The sequence below is a fragment of the Diplotaxodon limnothrissa genome, linkage group LG1 (assembly GCF_057381915.1).
Source record: "Diplotaxodon limnothrissa isolate DT_005_m linkage group LG1, D_limnothrissa_male_GT1.1, whole genome shotgun sequence".
In the NCBI taxonomy this organism is placed as follows: Eukaryota; Metazoa; Chordata; class Actinopteri; order Cichliformes; family Cichlidae; genus Diplotaxodon; species Diplotaxodon limnothrissa.
The window spans coordinates 40,831,091-40,848,379 of record NC_140596.1 but is presented as its reverse complement, the minus strand read 5'-3'; the positions used below and the strand labels follow the sequence as shown (position 1 = coordinate 40,848,379).

At 42.0% G+C, this 17,289-nt stretch overlaps 1 protein-coding gene across 2 annotated transcripts; it reads left to right on the top strand.

Moving 5' to 3' along the window:
• Nucleotides 1-855: 855 nt before the first annotated feature.
• cttn (cortactin) lies at nucleotides 856-17,012 on the top strand. 2 transcript variants are annotated; one of them, XM_085350388.1, is made up of 16 exons: nucleotides 856-980; nucleotides 3,055-3,163; nucleotides 3,276-3,349; nucleotides 3,452-3,581; nucleotides 4,494-4,604; nucleotides 5,067-5,121; nucleotides 6,213-6,323; nucleotides 6,898-7,008; nucleotides 8,082-8,192; nucleotides 9,467-9,577; nucleotides 13,089-13,144; nucleotides 13,218-13,287; nucleotides 13,389-13,630; nucleotides 14,439-14,565; nucleotides 15,008-15,076; nucleotides 15,251-17,012. In XM_085350388.1, the coding sequence occupies exons 2-16, from the start codon at nucleotides 3,080-3,082 to the stop codon at nucleotides 15,385-15,387; spliced, it is 1,599 nt and encodes a 532-aa protein (XP_085206514.1). In that variant the 5' UTR covers nucleotides 856-980; nucleotides 3,055-3,079; the 3' UTR covers nucleotides 15,388-17,012. The 2 variants fall into 2 exon arrangements, with proteins under 2 accessions (XP_085206514.1, XP_085206507.1); XM_085350381.1 differs by lacking the exon at nucleotides 9,467-9,577.
• The last annotated feature ends 277 nt before the right edge of the window (nucleotides 17,013-17,289 follow it).

Below are 17,289 nucleotides of genomic sequence, written 5' to 3'. Positions count from 1 at the left end.
AAAGGACATAATCAAATTCAAAATTGTTTGGAAGGATTTTTTCTCTCTAAATAAGATCTATTTATAGATGTGACAAGAATAAAAACGAATAATTTGCACAAATAATTTCAGTAAATTGTTGAGAAAGTTGTGATAACCAAACAGTAGAAAATCAACGTAGTTACTGAAGAAGGGCTAACTTTCGTTTCAAAAAAGTAAACCACGACCAAAGGTTTATGGTTGGGTTCCCTCTAGTCCAAGGGTGTTCAACCTGAGGCTCCTGAGCCCATCTCTGTGCTCGATGTCCATCAGAAAAATCAGTAAACCGTGAAAAGTAACGTGGGAAGACATTTTCTGCACAAACACAGCATCTACTACAGAATATTATAGATGTGTGTGAGAAAATCCATGACAAAGAGAGCAATGAACCAGCAATAATTACTCGGTTGCTATAAGTTTGTTTGTTATCAAAGCACAGTCGTTTTATTAATTTTGGACAAACAGCGGGACTCAAAGCAGGCTTATAGTGTTTTTCCTGACTTAAAATGCGTCTTTGGGGTGACTGTAGGCACAAATGATGAAGGTATAGTTAAAATGTGACTTTAAGTCTAAAGTGCTGTATAAATGTGAGGCAAATCCAGGCAGGCTCTTCGTAATTTCGTATCCTAGCACTGATTTTATTGGATACATTCCCATGTTAACAAAATGAAAACACCAGTTCCCTGCGGCTTTATTAAGCTGCAGCATTAGAAGAAATCTGTTTTTCCACTAAATTCCATTTAGAAAACCACGAACAGGTCGCGCAACGCCCTCTTGTGACGTTGACGCTGTGGCGAACAGGACGGGATACTGGGAGAGCCGGAAGAGTCGCGCGGATAGATAAGAGGGAGCGCGAGCTGATCCACAAACGCTTCTCCGTCGAAGCTACAGCTGCGACAGGACCATATCCTACCGGAGGAGTTTTAACACTCAATTGTTCGGAGCTAGCTTTGTAGCAAACGGTGAGCATGAACTATTATTTCGGTGGAGCACGTTAACGTGTCCGCGCGAGCCGAAGCGCTTCATCATTCCAGAAGGCATGTTAGCTTTAGCCAGCCAGCTAGCTGGAAACTGGAACAGGAAATACCACAGCTAGACTGACACAATTTCCAGTTATTTAAGTAATTTATAGTTTTCTTACCGCTCTTGGACATCTAACTTTGATTCGTCGTGTGTCAGTAAGCATTGATGAGGTGTACATCTTATTCCATAGCCTGTGTCCCGGTTCAAACCGTAATTAAAGCCTGAATCACTGACAGTTGTGTTAGTGTTCCCGTTGAGACCATCAGCAGAAACACGCCACATAATTTCATTACCCGTTTTTATGGCAAAAACGGGTTCATGTTTGAGTCCTGACAAATGAAGTCTGGCCTACTTTACCGAGGCAAGGAAAACCATTAAGGTCAATGTCACAGAGAGCTTCAGGGAAATTTCCTATGTGGACTGGAATAGTCAACTGTGCCAACTGCTCCCTGTTATCTGCATTTTATTTGCACCACAGTCACACCTAAGTGGACTTTCGTGTCTCAGGCCTGGTCAAGGAGAGTAGCAGCTCGATGTGAGCAGCAGATGGGTGTGGTTGTGTTGTGGGACACAAATCACACATTTGGTGTAGGGACTTGCCAGGTTACAGTTTCCTGGTCCCGATGCCTTCCCTCTGTTCTCTGTACTGAGATGAATGGAGCCACGTCTCCCGCAGCCTCTGATTGAACACAGATGCTGATTGCCCACATGGTGCTGAGTCAGGAGTGGGGACTGCCACAGAAAGCGTTTGTTCCTAACAGATGCGCGATCACAGGCCGCATGTCATAAGCGAATTTACAGATTGTTAATCGTCCACTTTATATAAGCGTAGAGGACTTGGTGTAGTCGGGTGTCTTGCTTCGTTGTACCAGCAGTCATTAATTTGTATTCAGTCAATGCTGAAATAGAGAAATGCATTTAAGCTTAACATGGATCTTATGTGCAGCTACTTTTACGTAGTTATAAGTAATCAATGCAGCTTTTGTCAGACTAGTTGATGAGTCGATCGATTTGATCATTTATTAACTCAGAACTTACACAAAACCTCCAAAAAACAGCATTGATTGCATACTTGGGCTTTTCTTTAGTTTGATTTAAATACAAATAATTTTTTTGTCATCATTGGATAAAAACAACATAAATTCCACTGTTATGTCTTTTTGGGTAAACACAGAAAAATTGAATTGCAGAGCAAACATACTGTTCAAGTTCCAAAGAAAAGCAAGTTTATAAGAATTTTTTTTTGTTTGTTTTACTGCTTTTCAGTTGTTGCTTGGTGGTTTGTTTCAGTTACTCCGACAAGAAAATTTGGCACATCCACCCACTTAAATTAAATATCCTTATGGAATTATGGAAAGGGCATTTACCTGAATTTACAGCTAAGTGATAAAAGAATTTGAATCAGATGAAAAGTAATTGTCAAGTAAAATGACAACATGTATGGTAAAGGCCACAGTCCTAATTTATTACTAACATTTATTCACAAGTCCAACTTAAGCTCATGTGAGGATCCAGATTTCTGGATTCGCCACATCAAGCTCTTTTGACGTTAGCGTATTTTCAATGTAAAAGTAAAAAAGCTTAAATCCCAAACCTTTTACTGCAGAAAGGTGTTAGAAAATACTTACAAGTTATAAATTTACTTTCTGCAGAGCATGCAGAGATAAATGTGCATCAGTGATGCCCTGCAGACTGATATCTGCATATCTGATAATAAGGTGGTGTATGCTGGGACTGAGCTTTTGTGGAATAGGTTTTGCGCTCCTTAATAGAACTAATGTTCTCTGGAAGAAAAGTGGGGGAAACAATAATAAAATGGTAATACTGAAATAATACTCTAGTTGTGCCTCAGAATGTCAGTGGGCTCAGATGCGACTGAAATGTTGATCTGTATATTTTTAAGTTTCGTTGTTTCCTGAACTTTAGCCATCAGGTCGCTTCAAATTTGAGCCTGTCCTCAGACGCCTCTACCTCTTCAACTTGTGTAAAATATTTGTCTTTAATTTATTTCAGTGTGTGTGGCATACGGTTCACAAACATGTGGAAGGCAGCAGCTGGACAGTCAGTCAATATGTCTGTAGACGATGGAGGCGACGACTGGGAGACTGACCCCGACTTTGAGGTACCTGTATTTTCTCCTGTTTCTAGTTCCTCTTGGTTCACTTAAATAAAATCTTATTTTGCTCACTAGTGTTCTTGGCTTTGACATTATTACTCTGTTTTTAAAAAACTAGAATGATGTGTCTGAGAAGGAGCAGCGCTGGGGAGCCAAGACGGTGGCTGGCTCAGGCCATCAGGAGCACATAGAGTAAGGATGCGACTGTTTTAGGTTTTTTTCCTCCTTTTGGGAATAAATGCACTGTGGGAAATCTACAAATTGTGTGTCCTAACCGTGTTGTCTTTGGTGTAGTATACACCGTCTGCGTGAGACTGTTTCTACGGAGCATACCAACCTGAAGCAGAAGGAGTTGGAGAACATGCCCAAAGCCTCGCATGGCTATGGAGGAAAATTTGGAGTGCAGCAAGATCGAATGGACAAGGTGAGGGAGGCAGTAAGACCTGTGCAGTCGATCAAAGACACAAATTCTGTTTGTTGTCGTTTTGTTTTTCTTCTTATAGATTGGTAAGAATTACATGAACTATCCTTTACAGTTTGTATTGTAGGAACTTGTCTGTCTGTGAATCATTGAAGACATTTGAAATTGCTTTTCATTGTAAAGAGTAGGGATCAGTGTTCCCCAACTGCAAATTCTAATAGGTCTTGCTTAAAATTGTGCATAAATGGAAAACAAAGATGGCAAATTCTACTGCAGGGAATGACCCTACCTGTTGCATAACAGGTCTGTCTGCTTTCACATGACATCCAAAGATTATTGTTGTTGTTAAGGGTTTAAGGGTTGATGCTCGCCACAGACCAATTCTAATATAAGCACGTCTGGCAAGGTGAGGGAGTGTGCTGTAGTCTGAGGCTGCAGAGCTTTTTCACTTTACAACTCCAACTTGACAAAATTGTAGAATTTGATGAAAAGATGAAAACCACGTGTAGTTACAGTCAATGAAAATATGGAAACAATTTCCTAGTAGTCTGACTGATTTGTTAAAATAAGTGTAACACATTGTTTGTGTGCACAGCTGTACTACAGTGTTAATGTTTTATTTTGTTTCTTTGTTTGGAGGGTTGAAACTAGTAGTTCCTGTAGTTGTGGTTTTTCATGTAGCTGAAACCAGCCAGCTTGCTACGTGCTTTTGCAGGTGTGTGTCTGCGTGCGTGTGTGTGCGCGCTAAGTCAGTAGTTAGTGTTCCACAGTCGATACACCTCCTGCTGGCTGTGCCTAGTTTTCCTTCTATTTTCATGTTTTTTGCCATCTTTCATTAGCGTTGTCAGTCTTCTGCTTTATGCAGCATTTTAAATATCTACATGCATTTACGTTTGCGTCTTTGTACCTTGACAGTCTGCTGTTGGACACGACTACCAGAGCAAACTGTCCAAGCACTGCTCCCAGGTTGACACCTCTAAGGGCTTTGGGGGGAAGTTTGGAGTGCAGGCTGACCGTGTTGACCAGGTATTTCCTGTTGCTGACCTCATTCGAACAGTAGCACAACACCTTCTTAGACACTTTTTATTAGTAATGTTCCTGCTGTGTAAAATGAAGCCCCGCCCCCCAACACCTTCTTTTTACAAAAATGAAATGATGCATTGTATTGTATGTGTCATGTTTTGTTTTTAAGTTTGCTAAAGAACGTATCTCCTCCACATCAAGAGTAATTGCTCTACTGCACAGCAGTGTTCATGCACATTTGGCTGGAAGTAAAACTACAGACCTAAGGTTTCAGAAGGAAGCATGCTGTGTCACAAAACCTTCTCCATAAATGACAAAAACGAAGATTTGAGTTTAATCAGCCATGGCAGCCTTATTTGCATGTCATTTACACAACTTCGACAACATTGCACGCTACGAATGCAAACCTTTTAAATGCGTCTAATCAGTAGAATAACTGCTTTGCTTCTTCCTGTCTCCTTCCAGTCAGCTGTTGGGTTTGAGTATGCTGGAAAGACGGAGAAGCACGCGTCACAGAAAGGTGATGTCCTTATTTGTTATGTCTTTGCAAAACTGCTGGTTTTGACTTCTTTAGATATGCAAAAGTGTCCTGGACATGGAACTAAGGCTTTACTCAGTGGACACATTAGTAATAGATTAGATGGATAAAAAAGAAAAAATCAGGTTAAAGCTAGAATTTGAGACATAATAATGGCGTTTTTGTTAGACCCAGTGTGCTGGGATAGAGTCAAAACAAACTACAGTTACAGACTGCAGTGATCCTGCTACTCAGGAAGGCTTCGTGGCTCTCAGTGCTGAGGCTGCTTACCCAGGCTGTCAACCTTTGTTGCTCTCATTCCCTCAACAGTGCTTTGAACCACAGTCCTGAATATCTGCCCAATTCCAATGCTTCCTTATTGCTGTCCCTTGTTGCTACAGTAGGTGTACATAAGATGTACATGGCCCTCAATGAGTAATTAAAAAAGCATGATATGATTGCATGATAATCTTGTTAGTTTGTCTTTACTGTTGTGATTCTGTCTTAGCTGTTGAGTCATCCCATGAAATGTCAGTGTTTAGCCACCTGAGCTTGTCAGAATTGGTCTGATTTTTGCAAAATAACTTGAGTAGATTCAATGAATGCATTTCAGCATGCAGGAGCGATCTACGCGAAGGGTTCAGCACTAATGAGCAGAGCATATTCAAGCTCTGCTTAAATTTATTTATTTTTTAAAAAGCAACTAAATCAATTCTACACCAACTCTCTCTCTGAAGCCAAAATCTTGTTTTTGTTTCTAATATTTTATTTTTTTTATATTCAAATTCAAAGGTGCCAAATTTCAGCCCACCTTCCCATGTACTTGAAGTCTGTAATATGACTGTTTCATTAAATAGACTCAAGTTATTGTTAAAGTCAATATCTCAGCTGATTCTGCAGAGATCAAGTGGAAACTTTTCCAAATTTTAAGTTTTATAAAGTTTTTATTTTTTGAATGGAATGACCCAGAGGCTAGCACCCGGAAGTGTCAATAGGGAGTTTGGAATTGGGCTGCTCCACGATCACTGCTCCCATACTGCTTCACCCTGATCTCTGAACCTTGCCCCTTCCCTCCTCCTTGCTCTGCTATGTAGACTACACCACAGGGTTTGGGGGGCGATACGGAGTGCAGGCTGATCGAGTCGACCAGAGTGCCGTGGGCTTCGATTACCAAGGCAAAACCGAGAAACACGAGTCCCAGAAAGGTTTGTCGAGGTTTCCTGCCGTATGGCATTCTCATTAATCTGCAGAAAGATGGCAAAAGTGAAGACAGACAGACAGACACTAGAGCTGTAATTGCGCAGCAGCCTGCAGGTCCTGGCAGATCATGTTTGTTTTTGCATTTCTTCATTCCATCATTCCTCAGCCTGCTTATTTGAGATTGCACAACAATAACTTTACTGCTTTGAGCTGCATGTTTGTTTTGTTTTTTTGCCCTGGATCAAAATTCATTCTAATTAAAGACTATAAGTTATCTTACATGGTGTTTTGTACATACGATGTTTTCATTCCATGGCTCCAGTTTATTTTTTTTATTTTTTGGGGCTGGGAGGCTGTTTCAATTTGGACTGCTGTTTTTGTTTAACACCTTAACATCCATCAGGTAGTCAGCATCTGTAGGGGGGTTTTGTTTTTTGTCTACATTCTCAATAAGCACATTTCCACTTGACACAGAAGACAACATCATACGTTGAATAAACTAAACGTACTTGATGCATAAGCAAAATTAGTTTTTCTGTTTTGAACTTTGTTTTCTCCTCTCCCCTGGGCCTTTGGCAGATTATGCCAAGGGCTTTGGAGGCAAGTTTGGCGTTGAGATGGACAAGGTGGACAAGAGTGCCGTGGGCTTCGAGTATCAAGGCAAAACAGAGAGGCACGAATCCCAGAAAGGTAACAGCAGTCGGCACTCGCTGTGAACATTTTATTTTCTTAAAAAAAAAAAAGACGCTCTTATTTTGATCACGGTTGAAGCGCGTGCAAACAAACTGATGGCAGATTATTTTATTGACACAAGTGGTGTTGGTCAGATTACAAACAAACGTTTAACCCAACAGTCACACAGGCCTCAAACTTGTTTTGTAATTTTGGCTGAAAAAAAAAGTCATTAATTTGAATTTTGGGGTCAGAACGGTGGAGCATGTGACGCACAGATGGTGACATCTATGCAGAGCTGATTCTTCACACAGGGGAGTTACTGTCTCTGATTTTAATTATTTATGATATAATTTGTGACTGAAGTTTGAAGGGTGTAATAATAGGATGAGTTTTGTTATTATAAAAAAATCACATACTAGTTGTTGTTGTGTGCAGTGACCTTGTTTTCACTGCTTAGATTCCTTGTTACCGTGAAAGAACGAGCGACAGAGTAAACAGCTTTTGTTTGCTTTCAGCTCGTGCTGTTAAACTCGCGCTGCTGATGTGTTATTAGCAGCTTTGTGTCCAGAGGGTCTCAGTAGGTCACACCCTCATGTCTGTCCTGACTTGTCTGTAATTTTGCAGTTTCAGCACAGCAGCTGTGTGTAGCTGCTTGCTTGTCACGCCTCATTGGCCAACAGCAGATAAGACTCGTATCAAATGCATAAACGACCTCCACAATGCCCCGACTGTGTTTGTAACCTACGTTTGGGTATAAATCAGTCAGGCGTTTTAAAGCATCATTGTTGGAATAGGTGGGCAGCAGACAGAGTTTAATACCGCTCACTGTAATTCCTGTTTGGAACGAATGATGTGCAACATGCAGCTGCCTCCGCTGTTAGGATTGAATGAGTAAACGTTAAATAATGTTTAAATATAAAGTTTGTCAAACAAAAAAACTAGTGTCACACTGATAGAAGTGACTAAAGCACTTTCTCTGCTGTAGCTTGTAAATGGTGCAGTGTTGTTTTTTTAAAAGTAGCATTACAAGATTGTCATTAAACATTTTATCTTAGACACCTGCGTCTGTGTGTCATGTTTCCCTGCAGACTACGTGAAGGGCTTTGGGGGCAAATTCGGTGTGCAGACTGACAGACAGGACAAATCGGCTCTGGGATGGGACCACCAGGAGAAACTGCAGCTCCACGAGTCCCAGAAAGGTACTGGTGCCGAGTTGGTTTCTGTGTTTGAGCGTGACACTCGCACGGATGCACTGCCGATATGAAATAATTAAGGGTTTATTAAAATGGCCACCTTTACAAGTTTGAGTTTGGCACAAATCAACCGTGAAACCAAACTTCCTCCTCGGCCGTGTACTCGATCTCAGATGTGGTTTTGTTGTGGCTCCAGTGCGGTGTTTAAAAATTTGCCAACTTCCTCAACTAGCATGCAAAAATGGCTCAGAAAGCGGAAACGAAACCCACAGCTCAGATTTATATTTGCATGTCGGGTCTTAAGCTGATGCTGTGTTCAGGACATTACAAGCATGTAAATGAATCTAAACTAAAAGGCATTCACACAGTGAGTTCTATGCAGAGCCTGTCAATCAGATGTTCATGCAGCAAATGAATGGGAGCAGTTCAAACATTACTCTTATGTCTGCTCTCATACTTTCATTTCTTTGATGGGAAGTGGGTCCTTATCCTAAACTGAAAGATTCCAATCAATCACATGCTGTGTTCTGTTTCTGTGGGGCCTATTCCTCCTTTACCTCCTCACCCTAACCTTCATTCGATTCTTTCTTCTCTTCCTTCCTTCCTTCTTGTGTCCTGGTTCTTATTCTCCTTTACTCCTCCTTTCTCTTATTAACTACTTCTTTCCTTCTCTTCCTCCTACTCTTTGTTCCTTTCCTCCTTCATTTTTATCCTTTCCTCTTCCACCTTCCTTTGTCCTTCTAAACATCTTCCTCCTTCCATCATCTCCTTCCACTTCTCGCTTATTCTCTTCCCATCTGTTACTTGGATGGATCATCATACACGGTTCCTATCTTAAACTATAGTTTTCATATCCTTAATAACCCCTGGCTACAAATTTGTCGAGGTGCTTTTACCATTTCTGCAGCTTTTGGTAGCAGACGTCATGTTACTCAGTTTTCAAAGTCATTTCAGTTCACAAATATTCCTTTCTCCTAAAACTGAGGAAATATTAATGTGCAGAGGAGACATTACTGAAGACGAAGGTAACGAGGGAGCAGACCAGCTGAAGAGGAAAAGCCTCTTCATAGTTGTAAAAACCATTCGCAGTGAATCCGAACATTGAGTGCTGAGTGAACGGGCAAGAACACGAAGGCCTTTTCTTTGTCGTTCTGTTAGCACGCAGCCTGGTGGGTGCATCATTGTCGCTATATGTGTGTCTTTTACATGTATTCGGTGTGTATTTTGTAATATGTGTGTGATGTTTGTCTGTCCGTATATGTGTATATATTGTGTTGCAGACTATAAGCGTGGGTTTGGAGGGAAGTATGGGGTAGAGGTGGAGAGGCAGGACCAGTGTGCCCTGGGCTATGAGCACAAGGAGAACCTGGCCAAGCACGAGTCCCAAAAAGGCACAGATACTTTCCTGAGCACGTCACCCAACCCCACCCTCCCTTTTACAAAGCTCCTCCTGATCCTTCCCTTCCTATGAAAAGTCCTCCCTCTTAGCTTCTTTGGCTGGCTCTGACAGAAGCCCCTCCCACTCCCACAGTGACACGCCCACCTGTGCAGCACTGACTGAGACTTTTAGTTTACTGTCATCAATCCTATTGTAAGGCCTTGGAGGGGCAGAGGAATCTATCAGACTGTTATAACAAACAAATGTAGGCAGTAGTGCAGGTGAGTGAGAAGATGCAGTGTTACGCGTTCAAGACAGCCGTGAACGGGCACCGGCACGCCAGCCCCAGAGGCCTGTTCTGCAAAGTGATTTACTTTCAATTTTATCTGATCTCCTTGATATAGTGATCCCAAAGTGGCGCCTAGGACTAACAATCACTTAAAGTGAGTCTGCTGGTCACCAGCTGGTTTATTAGACACATCTTGCCAGAATCAGTTGGGGCCTCTTGTAAATGGTTCTTATAAAGCGCTTTACCTTCAGAATTGCTTCGATTGTCAGATTTGCCAGCTGCCCTTTACGTGAATCTCCTGATAATAGTTGCTCCATTGGAGTCTTGTGACCTCACTCTAACAGCACCCTGAACTGTTGATACACGCCATGATGCATTCCTCTGGCCTCAAAGTATTTCTGCCCAGAACTGCTGCTCAGTGGACTTTTTTTTTTTTTTCATTTTGTTTTTGGACCACATCTCTAAACTCTCGAGATGGATGTACAGGGAAATCCCAGGAGATGAGCAGTAGAGCAGGGCGATAAGACCAAAAATATTTATCATGATATACATTTGAAAATTTGCGATAACGATGTAATTGACACTAGACAAAATACTTTACGCCATGTGCGTATGAAAACAAAGGCACTGTGCATGCGCGTTTTACCCATATTCTATCGCGATATCTCATTTTGTTATCGTTGTCCAACATTATACCGGTATTACCGTGAACGGTATGATATGGCCCAGCCCTAATGAGCAGTTTCTGAAATATTTGAGCACCAAAAAGCCATGCTGGTGCCAGACAGGCACATTTGAACCACGTTCAAAGTCATGTAAATAGTCTTCCCCATTGCGATGCTCTGTTAGGACTCTAGCTTGTCTACATGTCTTAAAGCATTTAGTGTGTGATTGGCTGATTCGATATGAACAGGTGTACCTAATAAAGTTGTTTTTGTTTTTTTGTTTTTTAGCACCAACTAGTCTTGCATTAGAAAGCATACCAACAATTTAACAACAAAGCCTGTCAGTTGAGCAGAAAACACAACTGTAAATTCATATCCAATCCTCCAGTGTCTTCAGACCTTTGTGTGTGAATGCTCTTTGTAGTGAGGCATTAGAAAACAGTGAGTCTCAAACTACTTGACTCAAGTTGATAACCGCCTCTATGTGGCGGCTAAGCCTCATCGCTGATGTTGGGGTGGCTGTAGCCTGATAATATATGCATATACTGAGTATGTTGAACTTTGTAGTACAGGCCTCAGGTCTTAGTGGTGCTGCTGGTCGCCTGCCTGGATCCTCTCCATTAGACGGCCAAAGAGTTTTCACAATATGAATCCTTTCCATCAAGTCTGCACTGCTCAGGTGCCCCCGGCCTATTATTATTATTATTATTATTATTATTATTTATTTATTTTTATTTTTACATAACAGGAAAGCACTTGAATGACAGTTTGTTTGAGCTTCTGCTACCAGCTGCAAACTGCCTTCACTTTGGATGAAGTGATATCAGTCACTACATGGACGATACGCTGTCATAGATGCTGGTTTATACAGAAAATGTAGTGCGCTTATTTTTGGCATTTATAAATTCAATTTATGCAGTAAGTATATCTATAACCCAGTGTGACACATTAATAATTCAGCATTATGAATACAGACAGTAGTTTCCCAGTAGGCTGTGTGCTAGAGCAGGGCGATATGACCAAAAATATTTATCACGATATACATTTGAAAATTTGCAATAACGATATAACTGACGATATAACTGACACTAGACAAAATACTTTACAACTCCACAACTTTATTAGTGCAAAAAACCCCATCAATGTATTTTCACTTAAACAAGCAGCTGTTTTTTTATGTCCATTAAAGTTATATAAAAATGTAACAGTGCAAATTCCTCGCTGACAGTTTAACCAAAAGGCATTTCCAGTGGAAACTGGCCGACATATCCTCAGCATAACCATGTATAATATCCACAAAACTTAAAAAGAGGTTATACACACACAATACGGTAATATCATGTTGAAGCACAGTACGTATCGCTCCGCCTATGATAGCCGTAATGCTCCGACAATCCATCGAGCGGTGCGGCTTCGTAGCTTAGCAAAGTCGTACTAAAAAATTTGACAGATTTTCGAGCGCCGTGTACATAAAACCGTTTCGAGGTCAGTAAACACAACCAGAGTTCATACATAAGGCCCACGGGATTATAAGGGGCTCTGTCGACTTTCAGAAAATTCAAAGGATTGATTTTAAGTGTGCCGTATTTTCCAAACAACACGGTAATAACGACGGCCCGCTAGCATTCTCTACCATAAATAGTGCTTTGTTGTGTATCTGACGGACGAAAGCTAAACCAGTTCCACACCACTGAAGCTGCAGCATTTTACAAACCAGTTCTGGTTCATCCATTTCATTCTACAATCTGCTTTCACCCTCCTCGTTCTCCGTCGCCGAAATGCTTTTTCCACCATGTGCGTATTAAAACAAAGGCACTGCGCATGCGTGTTTACCCATATTCTATTGCGATATCTCATTTTCTTATCGTTGCCCAATATTATACCGGTATTACCATGGACGGTATGATATGGCCCAGCCCTACTGTGTGGTTTGCAGCCTGGATCTTTTATCCAGCTGCAGGAACGACCCTACGAGGATGTCTGTCAGGGGGACGAACAGCAGACTGCTTCTGTCAATCATATCAGCAAATTCCACGTAAAAGGCAGTGAAACCATAAACGCAGCAAACAAAATGTCCAAAGGGCCAATTAGGGGGCAGTTCCCGTGAATAACTTGAAAGCAGCTATCATATCGCCTCGGCCTTCCCTGTTCACCACCCCTGGCTGTTTGTGGCACTGCCGTGATGCTGTTTGTTTTGCTTATGCATATATTTTGTGCATGATTCTGTATGACCACACTGCATATTTCTGATTTATTCTTTAAAACGAAGGCTTCCTGCTATTGTTGCACGGACACAGCTCTTCTTCATTGCAGAGATTAAGCTGAGTTGGCCGCATGAACAAATGTTTCCTTGTGTCAGCATTCTCCTGTCAGCCCGTTTCGTTTTCCTCCTGCTTCTTTGATTCTTGCACATCTTCAGTCGGCCCAGTCAACCTACAGTGTGCTTCAGCTGAACTCGGACCAGAGAGTGCGTTTCAGCTCTCCTCTGGAGCACAGGCTCTGGTGATGCACATTGTGGTTGAGTCCTTAGACACAAAGTAACATTCACTTTTTCTCCTCTTTGTTGCCAGATTATTCTAAAGGCTTTGGAGGGAAGTTTGGTGTCCAGAATGATCGCATGGATAAGGTAAGGACTCCGTGTTTGTGTGTACTTTTCTGTAGAGGGCCTTGTCTTACATGTTACGTCTGACATTGAGCAGAGCGCGAGCACATTCGAGGATGTGGAGAAGCTGACTCCAGCTTACCAGAAAACCAAACCTGTGGAGGCCGGTGAGCATCGTTCATCATCAGCCGTCTGTTAGTCACAACTTGAGGAAACTAGGTAGTCGACGTCACTTTGTTTCCTCCCCGTTCCCAATCGTTCTCATCAGGTGCCAGCAGCACAGGAAGCATCAAGGCCCGCTTTGAGAACATCGCCAAGCAGAAAGAGGAGGAGGACAGAAAGAGGGCTGAGGAGGAGCGGCTGCGTCGTCAGGCCAAGGAGCAGCAAGAGCAGGAGGCAGCGCGCCGCCAAATTGAAGAGACTGCCAAAGCCCCGTCTCCTGTCCCTGCTGCAAGTCCCAGTCCGACCCCAAGCCCGACTCCAGTGGTTCAACCAGGTAGAAGCCACGGGGTGAGTCGTAGTGATTTTTGAATGCTTAGGTTTAGGCCTAAAGCTCACTGTGACGCTGCCCATGACGCAAAGAATGTTTTTTACAGGACTTGATTGCGATTGCAAAGTTTTTATACAAAGACTGTTTCCCAGGAAGAGAACTCAGCACATAAATGGCCTGGATTTGTATAGTGCTTTACTAGTCCCTAAGGACCCCAAAGCATCCAGTCATCCACACATTCACACACACAGACTGGTGATGGCAGCTACATTGTAGCCACAGCCACCCTGGGGCGCACTGACAGAGGACCCTGGCATCACTGGGCCCTCTGACCACCACCAGTAGGCAACGTGTGAAGTGTCTCGCCCAAGGACACAACGACCGTCCAAGCTCGAACTGGCAACCTTCCGATTACAAGGCGAACTCCCAACTCTTGAGCCACGATCGCCCATCAACACACAGACACTTTTGCATCACTCTTTGTGGCACCGCTGTGTTTTAGACCAACAGTGGATTATTATTGTTATCATCATCATCATCGTGTTATTATCCAGGAAAAGCTTGGATGCATGTATGTAGTATACATGACACCAAACTTTAAAACATTGTCTTCAGGTCTTGTTTTTTTTAACATATAAAAACCTAATTTGATCAGGAGAAACTGTAACTTGTTGGGACTGGAGTTGTTTCAGACGCTACTGTGTCTGGTAAACCTTACTAATACTATTACAGTATAGTTTGGCAATAGTATAAGCTAGCTCTCCAAATCAGCGCGCTCTCTCTAACATGAGTGCTGCAGTCTTTAACATGCTGTGTTTACTGTGTTAGAACACGGAGGAGGAGGAGGCCTACGACACCGCTGAGAATGGAGGGCAGCTGTATGAGGCAGAGCCACAGAGCCACTACACACCGCATGATGATCTGTACCAGAACCCCAAGGAGTCTGCAGCAGAAGGTGAAGCTCTTTATTTTATTTATTTTAATTATTATTATTATTGTTGTGTTGTGTTGCTTTTCCCCTCTGGCATTCACACAGGAATGCTTACACTGCATTACAGGACGGCATTAATGCAGTGTAGCTTTCTACTTTGGACACAGCAGCCAAGAAGGGACTAAAACCTGTTACACTCATGATTCTTTTACTTACATTTCATCTGACAAACTGCTGTTTGCTATGTAATTGTTTTTTTGTTTTATTTTATTGTCTAAAGGTAGAAAATGACACTTTGTTTTAAAACAGTATTAAACAGAAAGATTTGTGTGAATAAGGAATTAGTTGAAAAAACAACATTTATAGCACCGTCATGTCTTTGTTAATCTGTAGGTTAGAGTTCCTTGTAGTGTAGAACCACCTGATTGCTCTGTAAGCTTTTATTTAAACTACTGTTCAATTGCAGACACGCAGCAGTACGACTACGGGGAGGACCTTGGGGTGACAGCTGTGGCCCTATATGACTATCAAGCAGGTAGAGTTTATGTATATATGTGTATGTCCTTTTATAGAAGAATCAAAGTGCACTTTAGATCCTGGATGAAATTATTTAGAGGATCAGTTTTTTTTGTTTTTGACCATTATCATATCAACAGTAAGCTCTTGAGACATTTAGAGCTCCTTCTTCATGAATGTCTTCCCATTTCAGCGGGCGACGACGAAATTTCGTTTGACCCCGACGACATCATCACCAACATTGAGATGATCGACGAGGGCTGGTGGCGAGGCGTGTGCAGAGGTGCTTACGGCCTTTTCCCAGCCAACTATGTGGAGGTTCGGCAGTGATGACGATGATGACCCGTCTCCCCGTGCTTTTGCAAAAAAGGGGAGGGAGACGTTTTCAGATACTGTCCTTCTCACACCTGGGTCTTTTTTTTTTCCTCTCTTTTTTACTTTTTCCCTCCCTCTCTTCGCGTCATCTTAGTGTTCCGACACAATGCTAGATGTCTGAGCTCCTCACAGCTTTTCTTCTTCTTCTCTCCTATCTATTCAGTTATTTTTAAATCGGAGACAAAATGGAGAACCGGTTATCTGACTGAATACTCTGCTTAACGCGGCACAAAGCTTTGCACCTCTGTTTAGCAGGAGTTAAAGCTACAAGATGCAACCAATAGTTTATTTGGAGACTGAGCTGATTTCACTTTTTAACACCAGTCATGCAGTCCCAGCTTGCATTTTGCAGCTTTCAATATTTTTTTTTTTTCATGTTCAGCTTCACAAGGTGTTGATCAGGCATTGTTGCTTCTCCGTATGTCAGTGAATAATTATTGGCTAATTATTCTCCCCCCGGTCCTGTGGCCTGCAGATGGTTCCCCCTCCAGCAACATCTTCCAGCCTTAAAAGCAGCTGGAGGAGTTGGTGTGAGGAAATGCAGTGATTGCATCATGAAGAGTACTCTCAGTCTCACCAAAGAGCAGAGAAATGGCTAAATCGAGCTTATAACATCTGAAACGATGTGCACAGAGCTCAGGGTGCTCACTGTGTAGTAGCTCAACCTTAATTTAAGCAGGAGAAGTTTGAAGTGAAACAAATCTCCCTTCCTCTTTGGATTATCATGTATATTAATGGTTATATTCTGTCCAGTCCAATGACCCAATGATCCCATTTGCTTCTTGGTGTTTGTAGTTTGCGGTGTTGCACAGGAGTCCAAACCCCCCTTCCAACTGTAACTGTGCACGCTGATGAAATCTGAGGATGGTTTAGAGCTTCGTGTAGTACGAATAAGTCTTTTTGTGTCTGTTGGAGAAAACTTACCTTTATTAAGTTGTTCTCAGAATCACAGGGCCAACAACACCAGAGATTCATTTGTGCTACTTGGGTGAATCACCAGATAAAGACACAGTGTTATTTGAATTCTATTCTGCAGTGCTGAATCATAGACTTCATGCTTTGAATCATGTACATAGAGCTCATACTTTATAATGCTTGAAAGAAGTCCTAGATATAAAAGCAGGGTTTTTGTTCCGTCACTGTGTTCTTCTGTGGAGGTGGACAGGACTTTTATAGGGTTTCTTTTCTTGTCGCTGGGAATGCTTGGAGGTTTTTGTGCGTCATGTTGATATACACGTGAAGCTTTGTGATGACTGCTCTGGAGCCTAACTGACATCCTTCGCTATGACCCAGCGGTGCGTGCGAAATCTCGTTGTCGGCAGTGACGATGACCTGTGGAAATGTATCCAGCTGATGTTGAGGGACAGGGCTTCAGTCTGTTCTCCAAACATGAATAATTCCCAACAGGCAGCAGGCTGGACAAACTGCTCGTCTGTGGAGTGCAGTAGTGTAGCTTCCACAGGTGTGTGCGTGCGTGTGAGAGTTTCTTCGTTTATCCATCTTCTGGGTTTTATAATTAAAAAAGTGACCTTTTTAAATGTATTATCTGTACCTCTGTTTGCTTGAGTCACATTATTACCTGCTTGTTCTTTTTATTTTTTAGTTTCAATAAATAAACTAAATAAGCTTGTTTATGGTTTTGTTTTTTTGCCCTCAGGCTTTTAGTTAGTGTTAATTTTTAAGTGAACGTCTCGCATTCATTTAAAAATTATCGGGGGTTTAACAAATTGCAGTGATGTCATGATATCTGTAGACTATTTTGGGCAAATGCATCCAGTACTGCTGTGACTGCAAACAAGGACAGGTTACATCATTTACAGTATCATACATATTATTTTGATCTTGTGACACTCTTGG

What these genes read in the sequence shown, in the direction of transcription:
- cttn (XM_085350388.1), top strand. Translation starts at nt 3,080, where the DNA reads ATGTGGAAGGCAGCAGCTGGACAGTCAGTCAATATGTCTGTAGACGAT. An exon ending in GAAGCACGCGTCACAGAAAG is followed by an intron (nt 5,122 to 6,212) that starts GTGATGTCCTTA and finishes TCTGCTATGTAG; the next exon opens with ACTACACCACAGGGTTTGGG. An exon ending in AGAATGATCGCATGGATAAG is followed by an intron (nt 13,145 to 13,217) that starts GTAAGGACTCCG and finishes GACATTGAGCAG; the next exon opens with AGCGCGAGCACATTCGAGGA.